The following is a 17,758-nucleotide window of genomic DNA, read 5'->3' on the forward strand; positions in this document are numbered from 1 at the left end:
GCCAGGGCAACACAGAGAAACCCTGTCTTGAATCCCCCTCCCCAGGATACCTAAAGAAGGAAAATGGAAAAATTATGCCTTTAATTCAGCAAAGTGAGAAATATTTTTAAATGTTAGTTTTTCTGCAAAATATTCTACAAAATAAAAAGAGCCTCTTTCAAAACGAAGTTTCCACTAATCATTACTAAAATAAAAATCAAATGTCTTAAATGACGACAAATCACTAGTGTAGTATTTCTGAGAATACATTACTGAATGGTTCTGTTTGTTGCTTAAAAATATTACATGGGGACTTGTGTGATGGTTTAACAGATTTATCTTTTCTACATGTAATCCTGCTGATTTGAGTTCCATACCCGAAAGCATGCCCTCTGACTTCCATGTGTGTCTTGGAAAGTATGCACACACACACACAAATTCTAGAAATTAAAAATAAAAATTAAAAAAGAAATACAAAGTCCAGGGAGACAGCTTGCTGGGGTGGGTGGAAGTCCTTGAGACAACTCCTAAAGGCTGTCTTCTGACCTCCACACGTCATGGCAGCCATATTCATAAAAATAAATGAAATTTTAAAAAAATCCAAAGAGCTATCATATAGCATAATATACTGTGCCACTGTAAAAAGGCTAAATTCCGACCCATACTAGTTGATAAAGGCTAAGAAGCAGAATTCACAGGGGTGGGGATCGGTAGTGTACATCTTTAATCCTAGCACCAAGGCAAAAGCCAAAGAATCTCTGAGTTATGGCCAGTCAGAACTACACGCTAAGACCCTGGGTGGGGGGATGACTTTTCTTCACATGCACTAAATCCTTTGTCTGGTGCACAACAGGCAAGCATCAATCGCTGAGCTCTGAGAGGCCTTCCCCCCACTCTCTTTGAGACATTTACTGTTACTATGTCCCCTAGACTATTAGGAAATCATGAGACCCAAGCTATTGACTTTAAAAGTGTATACGCCTCATCATTCCACTATCAGAAACATTTCTAGCAAATCTTAAAAGCTAAAAATGAGTTACTCAAGGTAGCTCAAGACTTTAATCCCGGTACTCGGGAGGCAGAGATAGGAGGACAGCCATAAGCCTGAGGTATTCTGGGTTATTAAGACACCATCTTAACAAAATAAGTCAAAGTGCTAGAAATGCTGTTCCCTGACAAGTGTCCAGTTCAATGTGATAAAACAGGAAACTCCATCCATCTCTCATTTGGAAATAAACTATATGCAATGGATGGTTAAATATATTTCAACTACATACTTATATATTAGAAGGAAATATACAACTTTGTTAAGTTTTTAAAACTAAAAACCAACAAAATCCAGGAAAATCCAGATTCACAATCATTGATATATGCCTATATCAATTACCAAAATAGTTCTATGGTTTTAAAATTATTACAGAAGTAAGACACAAACAGTCATGACTTCCATCCCCTACCATCTTTCTTTTTTTAATATTTGCTTATTTATTACGTATACAATGTTCTGTCTGCGTGTATACCTACAAGCCAGAAGAGGGCACCAGACCTCATTACAGATGGTTGTGAGCCACCATGTGGTTGCTGGGAATTGAACTCAGGACCTTTGGAAGAGCAGGCAATACTCTTAACCTCTGAGATATCTCTTCAGCCCCCGCCCCCCCCCCCATCTTTCTTTTTTTTAAGAGACAGGAACTCATGTAGCCCAGTTGGGTCTTCTTATGTATGAAGAAGACTGTGACCTTCTGATCCTCTTGAGTGTTGGGATTGCAAGCATGCACCACTAGGCCTGGCTGACAATACCTTACCTGGTTTATGCGACACTGGTCATAAACCTGAGATTTTCCAGGCATGCTAGGCAAGCACCCTGTATCCCTAGTTCTTAATGATATATTTACTACCTACAAGTCACAGGCATCAGATGGGTGCCAGAGGGTCAGAATAAAACAGCTGTCAGACCATGAAAATGGTCCAATGATAATACTTTTTAGTTTCACAGACAGTTCTAATGTCTGCTTATCATAAACAGTACACAGTAAAGGAGTTAACAAGGAAAGCCATGGCTTTTGACCTTCTGGTCTTAATGTCTTTCTCCTGCCTTGAGTCAATTTTTTTTTTTCAGAAGTTGCCATTATTGCCATAGGCTGAAGTTTGTAACAGGCTACCCACACACTACTTGTTTCCGTAGCATTAAAAACATTAAGATGGGGGATGGGGATATAGTCCAATTCCCACATTGCAAAAGTTGGTTCTGGGGTTTTCTCAATGCCTAGCTACAAAATATTTTATTTTTAATTATTTTTATTTATTTTATATGTGTATGAATGTTTTGTCTCAAGTGTATCTGTTTGCCATATGTATGCCTAGAGCTAGCTTGTGGACGACAGAAAAGGGCATCGGATCCCCTGGAACTGGAGTTACAGGTGGTTGTGAGCCACCATGTGTGTACTGGGAATTGAACCTCGGTCCTCTGCAAGAGCAACAACTGCTCTTAACTACTGAGCCATCTCTCCAGCACCACTACAAAGTTCTTGAAAGGATATGGAATTCTGATGCTAACAGTAAGTAGTTTTCTGCCAGGTGATGGTGGCGCACGCTTTTAATCCCAGCACTGGGAGGCAGAGGCAGGTAGATTTCTATGATTTCCAGGCCAGCCTGATCTACACAGTAAATTCTGGAATGTCCAGGTCTTTCACAGAGAAAGCCTGTCTCGAAAAACAAAAAAGAAAAAAAAAACTTTCCATTTTTCTCTCAGCTATGGCCCATCATCTCTGCCTCATCAGATAAATTGAGGGTGTGAATATTAGTTTAGTAATAATATTTAACTAACATAACTAAGCACGAGGACCCGAGTTTGAATCCCTAAAACCCACATAAAAGCTAGGCCAAGGGGGCTGGAGAGATGGCTCGGTGGTTAAGAGCACTGGCTGCTCTTCCAGAGGTCCTGAGTTCAATTCCCAGAAACCACATGGTGGCTCACAACCATCTGTAATGAGATCTGGTGCCCTCTTCTGGCGTGCGGGCATACATGGAGGCAGAATGTTGTATATATAATAAATATATAAATAAATCTTTAAAAAAAAAAGCTAGGCCAAGTCTGGTAGTCTATATCTGTAATCCCTTAACTCTATGATGAGATGGGAGGTAGAAACAGAATCCTCAGGGTCCAGCTAGCCTGGCATGTACAGCTATTAGGGGCGGAACACAGGAGAGACCCCTGCCCTAAAGTAAAAGACAAGGACTAACACCCAAAATTGTTCTCTGATCTTTACCCCTATCATACACAGAGTTCCCACCTCACAATCAGAACCTCCAAGTTAGTACAGAGCTAACCAGAGAAAAGCAGATTCCCAGGATCCTTCCAAGGAGGATGCTTTACCTTTAAAACAAAACCACTCTACATACACACAGGCAAAACACCCACATACATAAAATTTAAAAAAAAAAAAAAAACCTCTGGAAAAGAAAAAGAAACCGTAGTCTTAAATACTGAAAATGACGATCATCATTTTCAGAAGGGAAATAAAATGGCTAACAGAAGAGCACAGTGTCACTGCATCTTTAATACCAGCAGGAAGCAGACAGATCTGAGTTTGAGGCCAGCCTGGTCTACAGAGTGAGTTCTAGTATTGCCAGGGCTACACAGAGAAACCCTGTCTTGAAAAATCAAAATTAAAAAAAAAAAGAGTAAGGGGCTGGAGAGATGGCTCAGTAGTTAAGAACACGGGCTGCTCTTCCAGGGGACCAAGGTTCAATTCCCAGCACCCTCAAGGCCGCTCACAACTGTCTCTAACTCCAGTTCTGGAGGAACTGCCACCCTCGCACCAATGCTCATAAAAATAAAATTAAATAAATTGAAAAAAGGAAAAGAGTAAGGAATGAATATAGGTAGGTAAGAACAAGGTTTGATGGCCCATATCTCCAAGTGTAGCACTTGGGAGGCTAAGGCAGAGGGATCCTGAGTGAAAAGTCAATTAGCCATACAGCAAGATTCTGTGCAAAGAAAAATGAACGGTAGAAGATAGCCCATTGTAAGCCTGGACTTTTAGATAAGGTGATGTGTGAATTTCTTTCTGGACCTAGAATTCTGATTTCTTAATTCTGAATGTTTTGTCTAAAAATAATCTCTCTCTCTCTCTCTCTCTCTCTCTCACACACACACACACACACACACACACACACACACACACACACACGCATGGTAGTCTACAGTTTTAACCCCAGTACCCTGGAGACAAAAGCAGCTGGATCTGAGTTCAAGGCTAAACTAGTCTAGATAGTGAGCTCCAAGACAGCCAGAAAAACACAGGGAGACCCTGTCTTAAACCACAAAGAAGCTACTACACTCACCTTCTCACCTTTGGGCAATCACTAGCTATATTTTCTTAGAGCAGGGGGTTGTCAACCCTCCTAATGGTGTCACCCTTTAACAACATAGTTTCTTATTTTGTGGTGACCCCCAACCATAACATTATTTTGTCGCTACTTCATAACTGTAATTTTGCTGTTATGAATCATAATGCAAATCTCTGTGTTTTCTGATGGTCTCAGGCAACCCTATGAAAGAGTTGTTTGACACCCTCCCCAAAGGAGTTAGTGACACATAGGTTAAAAACCACTGTCAGTATTGGCATAAGAACAGACAGGAGGACCAATGGAACCAAATAGAAGACCCAGATATCACGAATATCAATCCACACATCTTCAAACATCTGATCTTTGACAAAGAAGCAAAATACATCAAATGGAAAAAAGAAAGCTTTTTTTCTTTTTTGGTTTTTTTGAGACAGGGTTTCTCTGTATAGCTCTGGCTGTCCTAGAACTAGCTCTTGTAGACTAGGTTGGCCTCCAACTCACAGAGATCTGCCTGCCCCTGCCTCTGCCTCCCAAGTGCTGGGATTAAAGGCGTGCACCACCACCACCACCCAGCTCTAAGAGAAACAATTAATAAATGGGACCTCCTGAAACTGGAAAGCTTCTGTAAACCAATGGTCATAGTCAACAATACAAAACAACAGCCTAAAGAATGGGAAAAGATCTTCACCAAGCCCAATTCAGACAGAGGTCTGATCTCTAAAATATACAACGAACTCAAGAAATTGGACACAAAAATCATATAATCCAATAAAAAAAAAAAGGAGTAAACAGAGAAGTCTCTACAGAGGCATCTAAAACGGCTGAAAAGCCGGGCGGTGGTGGCGCATGCCTTTAATCCCAGCACTCGGGAGGCAGAGGCAGGTGGATCTCTGTGAGTTCGAGACCAGCCTGGTCTACAAGAGCTAGTTCCAGGACAGGCTCCAAAACCACAGAGAAACCCTGCCTCGAAAAACCAATAAATAAATAAATAAATAAAACGGCTGAAAGACACTTAAGGAAATGTTCAACATCCTTAGTCATCAGAGAAAGGAAACTCAAAACAACTCTGAGATTCCATTTTACACCTGAAAGAATGGCCAAGATCAAAAACACTGATGACAACTTATGCTGGAGAAGTTGTGGGGAAGAGGGAACACTTCTGCACTACTGGTGGGAATGCAAGCTGGTACAACCCCTTTGGACGTCAGTGTGGTGATTTCTCAGAAAATTAGGAAACAACCTTCCTCAAGACCCAGGAATGCCACTTTTGGGTATATACCCAAAGGATGCTCAATCGTGCAAAAAGAACATATGCTCAACTATGTTCATAGCAGCTTTGTTTGTCATAGCTAGAACCTGGAAACAACCTAAATGCCCCTTGACCGAAGAATGGATAAGGAAAATGTGATAAATTAACACAATGGAGTACTACACAGCAGAAAAAAAAGCTTGAATTTTGCAGGAAAAGGGATGGAGCTAGAAAACATTATTTTGAGTGAGGTAACCCAGAAAAAGAAAGACAATCATCACATGTACTCACTTATAGGTGATTTTTAAACATAAAGCAAAGAAAGACAGCCTACAAACCACAATCCCAGAGAACTTAGACAACAATGAGGATATTAAGAGAGACTCACATTGATCTAATCTACATGGGAAGTAGAAAAGTATAAAAAGACAAGATCTCCTGAGTAAATTGGAAGCATGGGGACCTTGGGGGAGGGTTGAAGAGGGGTGGGGAGAGGCAGGGAGGGGAGCAGAGAAAAATGTAGAGCTCAATAAATATCAATTAAAAAAACATCCACTGTCTTAGAAGATCACTTTTAAGCTCTCCTATTATCAGTGATATATAAAATGATACTACCTCCAAATAAAAGGTGCCCATTGTGTAAAATTAAAATCATCTGTTTTCAGCCAGGTGTGATGGTACACACCTTTTAACCTTAGCTCTCAGGAGGCAGAGGCAAGTGGATCTCTGGGTTTGAGGCCAGCCTAGTCTTACAAAGAGAGTCCCAGGACAATCAGTTATACACAGAACCACCCCCCCCCCCCCGTCTCAAAAAATAAATAAATAAATAAATAAATCAGTACTTCAAAGATTCCAAGGTCAGAAGATAATAGGCGTAAGATACAAGCCGGGCCGGGCAGTGGTGGCGCACGCCTTTAATCCCAGCACTCGGGAGGCAGAGGCAGGCGGATCTCTGTGAGTTCGAGACCAGCCTGGTCTACAAGAGCTAGTTCCAGGACAGGCTCCAAAACCAGAGAAACCCTGTCTCGAAAAACCAAAAAAAAAAAAAAAAGCATAAGATACATAATTCTAGTTATCGTGTTATAACAAAAGGAACTGCTCATAAAAATCAAGAGTTTAATCACAATATGCATACATGAACCACCCTGATGGAGCCAAATTTGTAACAACCGAGCACACAGAAACATGATTTTAAAGGCAATCCTGAGTCCACACAAATATACATGAAGCAGGAAGGAGAAAGGCTAGTGCTACATCTCAGTGTTAGAGTATTTGGCTAGTGTGACCAAGGTCCTGAGTTCAACTCCTAGCATCCCAAGACTCAGATACTCTTATAATGGCACATATAGGGGCAGGCTCTTCTTTATAGGGGCCAAACATGGAAGGACTGTTTGAGCTGAAACTTACAAGAAATTCACTACACCCTAGACCGATGAGATCAAGTCTCTGGATGCTAATTAATAACTACAACAATGAGAAAGTTTGATGAAGAGAACACTTTCTTGGTCTTAAAGTATTCTCTAGAATGTTGACTAGTTTTAAGGGACATAAAGTAGTTGTCATCATACATTATTGAATATAAAAAAAAACCACTTGAACAAGATAATCCAAACTAATGACATCACCAATCAGACTGTACACACCACTTTCAAATTCGATACCCCGAGAAACCTGTAACACAAGTTTTGCAGTATTTTTGCTGAGAAAGCATGACTTCAGTCTAATCAGAGTCCCATCAGAAATGATTAAAAAAATGAATGGAAGAGATTGGAGATGCAGCTCAACTGGTAGAGTGCTCGCCCAGCATGCACAAAACCCTGACTTTGATCCCCAGCACTATATAAATTTAAAATTTTCCAAGTCTGTAACCCTAACTCCTCTTGTAAAGAAGGATTAAGAGTTTAAGGTCACCCTTGACTACACAGAGTTTGAGGCCAGCCTGGGATACAAGAGATCCTGTTTAAAAAAAAAAAAACCAAAAAAAACAGGACCAGCAAGACGGTTTGGTAGATGTAAGTCCTTGATGTTAGGTGCCACACCTGATCTGATCCCCAGAACCTACCTAGTAAAAAGAGAGCTGACTTCTGTAAGTTGTTCTCTGACCTCCACACATGCACACAAATATAAACACAGAATGTTAAAACAAAATCCAGGGACTGAACAGATGGTTAGGGTGTTAAAAACACTGGCTGCTCCTCCAGAGAGCCCAGATTTAATTCCCAGAATCCACATGGCAGTTCACACTTTTAACTCCAGTTCCGGGGATCCAACACCCTCGTCTGGCTTCCTTGGGCACTGCATGCACATAGTATACAGACACACATGCAGGCAAAACACTTGCACACATAAAATAAAATAAATTGGCTGGGCATGGTGGCCCATGCCTTTAATCCCAGCCTGGCCTACAGAGAGAGTTCCAGGACAACCAAAGAGAAATCCTGTCTTAGGAAGTAAGTATTAAAGCTGTCAAGCATCAACACAAAAGCTAGAGCACGCACACACGCACAATCCCTATTCTTAGGAAATATACACAAAGAGACCCACAAGAAAAGCAAAGTGATTTTATAATTTAACCTGTAAAAATTCAAGGAAGCCAGGTGGTGGTGGTGGCGGCACATGCCTTTAATCCCAGCACTCAGGAGGCAGAGACAGGCAGATCTCTATGAGTTCCAGGCCAGCCTAGTCTACAAGAGCTAGTTCCGGGACAGTCTCCAAAGCTACAGAGAAACCCGGTCTCGAAAAACCAAAAAGTTCTAGAAGCTGGAGAGATGGCTTAGCAGTTAAGAACACTGACTGCTTTTCCAGAGGACTTGGGGTCAATTCACAGCACCCACATGGCAGCTCACAACTGTCTCACACAGACATACATACAGACAAAACACCAAATGCACATAAAAAATAAATTTTATATAAAAATTATATATAAAATTGGGTAACATATTTATATAAATAAGCATAAAGTAAATTTATATATTTATGTTTATATTTCAAGAAAAAGCTGTGAGTGGCGATATTTGCCTGTAATCCTAGACTTGGAGGCCAAGGCAAGAAACAAGAGCTCAAAACTACACTTCCAATTCAAGGTTAGTATGGACTATATGGAATCCTGCCCCCCCTCAGAAAAACACTGTACACACACAACCCCCCCCCCACGTTACACTATTCCTGCATGTCCAAAAAAAAAAAAAACAACCAAACAAACAAACAAAAAAACCCAAAAACACAAGTAGGGGCTAGAGAGCTAGAGAGATTGCTCAGCAGTTAAGAGCACTGGTTGCTTCCAGGGTACACATCTTAATTACCAGCATACACATGGTGGCTAACAACCATTGTTTAACTCCAGTTCTAGGGGATCTGAGGTCCTCTTCTTGCTTCTGCAGGTACCAGACATACATGCAGACAGAACACCCATATACATGTAATTTTTTTTTTTGTCAAGAAAGGATCTCTGTAGACTGTCTGGAACTCACTCTAGACCAGGCTGGCCTCCTGAGTTCTGGGATTAAAGGCAGCTCTGTCCAGTAATAAAATGAATATTTTGCTGAAGTGCATAACGCATGATACATAGCCTTCACGTAACATAAAGGGTAAACATACCTGAATAGGAGATGGCTTTTCCCAACCCATTTCAAAAATTCCCATTAGCAACTCCCGTTTCAAACAGTAATCTTCAAATTCATTTCCTTTTGTGGAGGTCACATCCTAATCAAACAAAACAATAAAATAAAATACAATCCTGGTTCTTTCATAGTTAGCATGCTTAAAAAAAAAAAAAGTACCCGATGGACCTGAACCCTTTTTCCACCTTCATCTTAAAAATATGTACTACTACTGCTTCAATTTCTATTTCAGCATTCCCTGGAGAAATACTCAACAAATACACACCACTTAAAAATGGAGCTTTGGGCAGGGTGGTGGCAGTGCACGCCTTTAATCCCAGCATTCAGGAAGCGAGGAGGGGGTGAGGGGGAAGGGGGTGTGGGGTGATTTTCCATGAGTTCAAAGCCAGCCTGGTCTACCGAGTTCTAGAACAGGCTTCAAAACTACACAGAGAAACCCTGTCAAAAACAAAACAACAACAAACGCACACCAAACAAAAGCAAAAAAAGGAAATAAACATGTGCATGGGCACACACACACACACACACGCACACACAAACTTAATATATCCAACAGCTCATTATTATGTAATCCCAAAGACTGGTAGGAATCTTTTTTAGCAATCTAACATCTATTAGCTACACAGTTTCAATCATTTCAAAATGTTTTAAGATTAAACATATACTACACACACACACAGAGCGCCCCTCCCCTAAATAGTGAAACCCTATTGAAAAAACTAAAGATACTATTTGCTAGCCTGGTGAGACATACCTTACTATACTCCCAGCACTACTGAGACTAAGGAAGGAGAACCTAGAGTTTGCAGTAAGCCTGAACTATATAGGACACTATCTCAAAATAAACAAAACAAGGACTAAATACTCGGTGTCACTTCATGCAACTACTTTACTTGTAATTGCCCCATTCTTCCATTTTTGAATTCTACAACCCAACTTACCGAAGTTTTGATTCTTAGATCCTTTGGAGGGAGTTTTAATGTCTTTTTCCAGTCATCACCAGGTCTAGAGAGAACACAGCAAAGTTATCACAATTCATAGCTTCCTCCTTAATACAAATGAAATGTCTCAATAGTACTACCCCACAGTAAGTTTAATACGCTCTACATCATTAACAAGAAGGAGAGACACTCCTGTACTTTTAATTAACAAGAGTGTTAACTTCAGGGAACATGTTCTTTGGGAAATCATCTAAGGGGATAAATTTAAGAACAGAAGGGCTGCCAGCATCCATCCTCCTCATCCTAAGATTAGAAGTACAAGTGTTTGTCAAAACACATTTTATTTGACCTACTAGTATTTAACTTTTTTTTTTTAATTTACTACAAACATTTAACACCTAGATTTCATATAAAGGATCTTGAAAGACTGCCAAATCCACAACAATTCAGGGAAGCACACTTTGGCAATAATGTTTCAAGTTCTTGTATGGTAACAGTTTGGTAGAACTTAGTAACTACAGCCTTTTCTTTCTTCTTTTTTTTAATGCTAAGAAATTAAACCCAGGCCCTTGAAAAAGCCAGGGAGTTGCCAATGGCAACCTACCTAGTAACCAGAACTTAAAATCACTAAGTGATGCTTGTAAACAGTAAGCACCTTCTAACTTGGCACAGTACCCTACAGTCATCCAAGCCTCTGACTTCTGGTAACTACCCAGGAGAACAAGACAGAAAGACCACCTGTGCCATGGAAGTTCCAGGCTAGTCTGAACAACACAAAGACCTCGACTTAAAATACAAAAGCACACACAGTCTTGACGTTTCTAACAGAGGTTGCCTTGATTTTCTTTATTCCTTCTGTGATGGCTGCACCAATTATTCCCTCAACCCTCTATGCTCTCACATACAAACGGTGTCTACCAAGCTTATCAGTAATGTATACAATGATGTATGATGACACCCACCAGGTGATTCCAGCACCCAGGAGGTGAAGTACGAGGTTTAGGAGTTCAAGATTACCCCTGGCTACATAGGTACTTGGAGGCCAGTCTGAGCTACATGAAGTGCTGTCTCAAAAAAAAAAAAAAGCAAATAAGTAATTTATGTAAAATAGTACTAACAAAAATAAGACCTGGAGACACTTGAAACTGTCCCCAGAGCACCCCGAAGGTTGATTTGTCTAACGCTAGAGCTTACATTAAAAGCAAATAGCCTAACACAGATACCTTTCTTTCTTTCTTTTTTTTTAAATAAAAACTTGTATCTATATAGCCCAGGCTGGCCTTGAACTCATGAACCTCTGCAGACACCACTGAACACTAGATAACCACCTAGTAAAATAGCTTGCCACACAAATTCAACAATGCATAATATAAAAAATATAATGCAAAAACTGGCTCATAGGAGCTGGAGAGATGGCTCAGAGGTTAAGAGCACTGGCTGCTATTCCAGAGGACCTGAGTTCAATTCCCAGCAACCACATGGCAGCTCACAACCTCTGTAATGAGATCTGGTGCCCTTTCTGGCATGTGGGCATACATGTCAACAGCATATTATATGCATAATAAATAAATCTTTAAAAAAAACTGGCTCACAAATTATACCAAATATATCTTAAAAGTGAGAAATCAAAGTGAGCAAACAGGTGAGGGAGGTAAGTACTAAAGAGTTCTGAAACAGCTGACAAAACCCAGAATTCTTCAAAGAGATGACACACTTAGAAAATCCCAGAGCAAAAACTGTTACCCCAAATCAAAAATTTTAAGTGAACAATACTTTCATACTGAAGTGGACATCTGCCCTTAGGAACTGAAAGGAGCCTCAATTTTGCTTGCCTATTTGTGTTAAAATAAACTACAATTTATAAAATATTCCCATTTCTATAGTTGTTAAAACCAATTCCACTGTGCCACTCATCCCAGCAACCAGGAGGCACAGGCAGGCAGATCTCCAAGTTCCAGGCCAGCAGGTTACATAGTGTGGTACTGTATCAAAACAACAAAACAGTGGGAATTCTTACAGACCAGCAGTGACTCTCATAGCAATAATCTAAATATTATAGTAGCCAGGGAAGACTACTTTTCCCTAGAAAGACTCAGATTACGAAAACCATAATACAGTTCAAACTCAGGATGGTGACACACATCTATAATCACAGAATTCAATCAGAGCAGGGGCACAAAGACATCATCTCAAAAACAAAACAAACAGGGGCTGGAGAAATGGCTCAGTGGTTAAGAGCATTGCCTGCTCTTCCAAAGGTTCTGAGTTCAATTCCCAGCAACCACATGGTGGCTCACAACCATCTGTAATGTAATGCCCTCTTCTGGCCTGCAGACATACACACAGACAGAATACTGTATACATAAAAAATAAATAAACATTTTAAAAAAACAAAACAAAAAAGTCAATAAACCAAGTATCATATATAAAGATCTGTAGATGTTAAACCATTTTATGTACGTCTATATTTTTAACAGAAGCCCAACTTCCATTGAATGAAGTTTTACATGTTAAATCCTTATAAATCCATTTTTAGAATGCCAGTTCCTTCGTCTCTCCCCCATCCCCCAAGACAAAGGGTCTCTGTGTAGTCCGTCCTTCCTGGCTGTCCCTGAACTCGCTTTGTAGACCAGGTTGGTCTGTAGCTCACAGAACTCCATCTGCCTCTGCCTCTGCCTCCCAAGTGCCATTACCATCCAGTTAGCCTCTGTCTTTAAAAAATGAAATAAGTCTGAATCTTTAAATCTGCTTTTTCAGGGGGCTGGTTAAGAGCACTGGTCTACATTAAATTTCCCAGCACCCACCAGGAGGCTCACCACCACCAGCAACTCCAGTTTCAGTGGATCCAACCCACTTTTTTAGCCTTTATGGACACCAGGCAGGCACATAGCATGGAGACATACATGCAGGCGAAATGCCCATGCACATAAAATTTCAAAAAATTTTTTGTTATTGCAAATAAATTTTAGTTTTCAAACTTTCAAACAGCCTTTACCTGTTGTATAAACTCGGGCAAACTGCCGTGGTAACATTAGAAAGCCCCTCTCACCTAAAAAGAAGAGTAGGGTGTGGCGCCTCACACGTGTAACCCTAGCACTTGGGAGACTGAAACAGGAAGACTGCCCAGGTCAGCCTGGGCTATAGAGTAAACCTATCTCAAAAAAAGAACAGACAGAATGGGATCCTTTTATTCACATTTATACAAACAGTACATTTATTTCTTAACATAGCAATTTATAGATGATTATGTTCATCACTTGCTGAGTCAATTATGGCAGAAATACATTATTCTACTACAAATACCTACAGACCATGACAAAGTCGTCTGCAATCAAAATGGTTAATATTACGTAGTCAAAAGAAAAACAAACAGAAACCGTGGCCTACAAGTTTTTCTTTTAACACTTACTTAATAGTGGCGGTCATGCTCTGTGCTTGCTGTTGAGTGCCGTTATTGATTGTGTTGGTGTTTTTCAACTGGTTCATCTGTTGCTGTGTCTGTGTGCCCCCTCCTCCAGGGCCACCACTGGGCTTCACAGGGCCCCTCAGCTGACCATTCTGACTGGACAGACCCATTATAACAGGGTTCTCTGTTCTGGCCGTGCTCATGCTTTGTTAACTGCAAAGGTGTCTCTTTCAAACTTCAAAATTTTTGAAAGTCAGTAGAGAAACTGTAATAACAGTTTATGAGGCTCTCCAAAATGAAGAGATAAATAAGTCTTGCTCAATATATGAGTCCTTTATTGCAATTCAGGCAAGCACCTGTAAGTCTCTGAACGGCAGGCAGCAGTAGTTAACTTGCTCTCATGCACCGAATCAACTCTTTATTTTTTAAGCCCTCTAACAAGCTTGAAGTATATCTGAATTCACTCACTTCAATCTGAAACAAAGAAAAAAATTCAGTCAGCAAACAGCAAAGTCAGGGTGTAAAGCCGTTCCCTTCTAAAGAACTCCTTTGCAATGTTTATCTTTTAAAGGACGACTAACAGCCACACTCAGGCCAAATCACTAGTTGACATAGGAAAGACTGAATGAGGCGCTGCCTTCAAACCCCAATCTACAAGAACTCCAACCTCACATTCAAATTTTCAAGATCAAAGTAAGCTAGAGAAAATGAGGCAGAAAGACACTACTGACAGAATTCAAGTTCACCATCAAATAACAATCTGTTCTTCAATCTCCTCTGAATTTTCTCCAAGTCCTACAACCTCCAAAAACCATTACATTAATTGCATTAAGACTTGAAATATCACTCAATTTACTTAATGTAAATCTAGATTTAAACAAAGCAAGACAATTCACTTACATTTTTCTATTTCTGACAGCAGCCAAGAGATTTTAAATGAGAAAAACTGCTTCAAATACTACAAAAAGGTTATCAGTTTCGACTACAGAAGGTTTTCTTTTTTTTAATTGAGCTTTTGTTCTTACCAAATAAATGAAGCGGTCAAAAGATCTGTATGGAGCAGTCTACATGTAAGAAATCTTTTGCTTGAAAAATTCTAAGACCCCTCTAACTACCAAACCAAAACACCTCAATACAAAAAAACTGACTGTTGCCTTTTCAGTAAGGTTTTTCAGAACAGTATATCCTAATTTAAAACAACATTGTTTTTAAAAAAATGAAATTTTCTATAGTTAAAGGAGGGAAAAACAAAACCCCCAGAGGGTTAAACAAAATTGAAGCTTTAATAAAATTCTCCCAAATCACCCAGAGTATCAAGTCTAATTAACAGTTATTTTTAAGAAAAAATTGCAACTATTTGTTCCTCAAATAAGATTCTAAAATTTAATAAATAAAAAATTGCCAAGGACCAAAACATAAGCCCAACTCCTTTGGTTTATCTTTTAACCCCCTTATGTTCCACCCTCTCGCAAAAGGAGAAAAGAAAAAAAGCCTAGCTTAATCTGTGCTATTTTTTCCCATGCACCAATGTATCCCAAACCCAAAATTCTAAAGTCAAAAGAGATCTCAAGTTTTGTTAGCAAACACTATGTTTGTTGAAACAACAACAACAAAAAACTTTATACATCGACTTGCGCACAAATGCTGCTTATCACACGAAGTTGTTTATCTGTTCTGGCAACAGCTATTTTTCGTACTGACAGGTCTGTATTATGATCAACACTAGCAGGTACGTCCAACAGGAAGGGTTACCTGCTTGCAAAGCACTAAGAGGATGAATATTAAGCGACCATCATTACTGTCAATCAAACACAGTAAGTCCTCCTATTGCCTTAAATCCAAAGTGAGCCTCCGATAGCTGCTCCCTTCTTAAACTGACACCTGCACTGCAGTTTTACGTCTCAGAGGAGAAAATATTCTTCCTACCCCTCCCCAGTTTAGATTTGCAAGTTAGATTCCAACATTAAAAAAAAGGAAGGAAAAGAAGAAGAAGAAGAAGAAGAAGAGAGAGAGAGAGAGAGAGAGAGAGAGAGAGAGAGAGAGAGAGAGAGAGAGAGAGAACAAGCCCACGAAGGAACGTAGACTTAGTTGGGAGGAGCCCCTGGCAGAGTTAATTACAGCACTTCCCAGACCGCGGTTAGCAATTGACAGTTTCACACCCAAGACGGTACCACCAGCTCCAACAAGGGCTTTTGTTTGCAAATGCAGCGCAATTTCTCTAAGCCTCAGCAGGAAGTTAGAGTGGGGTTATTCTGAAGGAAAAGGGCGCCGTGGAAAAGGCAAGAGCCAAGCCAAGGACTGGAGTCCGGTAACCGTAGGACACTGATCCCTCGCCCCCTCCCCCAACCACACTCTCTTCAGACCCAGCTCCCTCGGATCCAAACGCCAAAGGGTTTGCTGCCCTGCAATCCTAGCTGCGCCACAAGAGCCGCAACAGCTCCGCGAGTAGGAAACAATAGGGACTCCCCCAGGAAAGCCCGGAAGAGAACCCCCAAATTGGAAAGCCTCTCCTTTCCTCTGAGCCGCGGAGTCTCCCCCAAGCCCCCGGTACCCCGCGACCTGCAAGGCCTACTTGCACCCGAGCAGCTGCGGGTCCTCTCCTGGCCCCGGCTCCGGACCGCACAGCCCTGCCGCCCCGCACAGGGCCGCCGAGTCCCGGCCGCCGCGCCGTCCCCGCTCCCTGCTGCCACTCGGCTCGCCCCGAGCACTCCCGCCGCTCCTCCTCCAGACCCCGCCGCGCACCGCATTCCTCGGTTCCACTCCTCTCAGCCTCCCCCGCTCCACTCAGCGGCCGCCCGCCCGTCCTCCCCCCACCCCCCAGCCGGGCCTGGGCCTCGGGCCTCCGCCCCAAGCGCGCCCCGACGCCCGCCCGAGGGAGCTCCCCCGCGACCTTCATGGCCTTGCCGACCCCGACCACGCCGCCTCACCCCCCACGCCCCGCGGCTCGGGCCCGAGTCCTACCGCCGAGGCCACTCCCGCTCCGCACCCTCGGTCCTTTATTGTTGACTCGAAGCTCCCAAAATGGCGGCGGCTCCTTCCTCCTCGGAAACCTCCGCCCGCCCCCACCCGGCCCCTCGCCGCTACGCCCGCCGCCCCGCCCCCGCCGCGCCGCCCGCGCCGCCGCCACCGCCGCCGCCGCCACCTCCCTGCGCTACCTCGGCCGCGGCCCGGTGTGTGGGCGCCCCCGAAGTCGCCGCCGGGCTGCGCTGACTCCGCTCCTCTGCCCCCTCCCTCGCCCGCCGTCGTCGCCGCCGCCTCCCTCCCTCTTCCTCAGCCTCTCCGCATGGCGGCGCACGGCGGCTCCTCCTCCACACAAGATGGCGAGAGCTCGGCCGCTGCAGCCGCCGCGGCGGCGTCGCGGCTTCCTGGGCGCGGCGGCCGAGCCCGTTCCCTGACCCGACCGAGCTCAGGGAAACGTGGGGCTGCTTTCCGGGAAGGACGGACGGACGGGTGGGAGGGAGGGCTTGCCTGCGGCGCGGAGGACACCCAGCTGGGACGCGAACGGTGGCCGGGGACAGTCGCCCTTGCCTCCGTCCCTCCGAAGCTGGCTGGCGGGCCGGGGCCGGCGGGGAGGGCTGCTGGCTGCTGAGCAAGGATGCGCTCGGAGGGCAGCCGGCGCGCGCTCGGCGCCGGGAAGCTGACCTGGGATGGCCGGGAGGCTGTCGCGAGGCCGGGGCGCACCTCCACCCGGGGACGCGCGGAAGTGGGGCCGGCCGGGCCCACGCTGCTGGGGAGCCCGCTCCCGGGGAAAGCGAGAGCCGGGAGCGCGCCCTCGGTCGTGGGTTACCGAGCCCAGAGTGCAGGCGAGGTCACCCTTTCTTCCTGACCGGAGTGACACTCTTCTAGAAAGAAGGGCGAACCGCCTCTACGAGCGAGGACTCACTCATGGAAATGGGAAACCAGTAGATTCTCCCGCCTGACCCTCACTGCAGATACTTGTGCGTTTGTTTCTGTGATTTTCAGATCCTAGTGTCTTACCCTTAATAGAAAAAGCCGTCTTGTTCCAAGTAAAGTAAACATTTCGAGATAGAATCGAGCTGGGCCAAAGGGAAAGTGAAAACCTGGGTCTCACGCAGCTGGGAGGCGGAAATAAATGGCCAAACCATTTGTGACAATAGGTCTCCGTCCCTGAACACCAACTTAAATGGGCACTGGACAGTCAATACTTAGTCACTGAAGGGCAGCTCCCATTTTTTTTTTCTTTTTTCTT

General features: G+C 43.1%; 1 protein-coding gene across 5 annotated transcripts in view; it reads right to left on the reverse strand.

Annotated features, from left to right (window-relative positions):
• The window catches only part of Ddx6 (DEAD-box helicase 6), a 40,818-nt gene extending 23,554 nt beyond the window's left edge, over positions 1 to 17,264 (reverse strand). Inside the window, exons 1-4 of one of the 5 annotated variants that reach the window (XM_075966190.1) lie at positions 17,191 to 17,264; positions 13,552 to 14,022; positions 10,143 to 10,206; positions 9,179 to 9,283 (exon numbers count right to left, since the gene is read on the reverse strand). In XM_075966190.1, the coding sequence (XP_075822305.1) occupies positions 9,179 to 9,283; positions 10,143 to 10,206; positions 13,552 to 13,751 (369 nt within the window). In that variant the 5' untranslated portion in view covers positions 13,752 to 14,022; positions 17,191 to 17,264. Of the gene's footprint in view, positions 1 to 9,178; positions 9,284 to 10,142; positions 10,207 to 13,551; positions 14,023 to 16,120; positions 16,216 to 16,509; positions 16,600 to 16,703; positions 16,836 to 17,190 lie in introns of those variants that run through there. The other 4 variants (XM_075966189.1, XM_075966188.1, XM_075966191.1 and 1 more) reach the window with 4 other exon arrangements.
• Positions 17,265 to 17,758: the final 494 nt, after the last annotated feature.

This window comes from Microtus pennsylvanicus, chromosome 3 (assembly GCF_037038515.1).
Source record: "Microtus pennsylvanicus isolate mMicPen1 chromosome 3, mMicPen1.hap1, whole genome shotgun sequence".
Classification (NCBI taxonomy): domain Eukaryota; kingdom Metazoa; phylum Chordata; class Mammalia; order Rodentia; family Cricetidae; genus Microtus; species Microtus pennsylvanicus.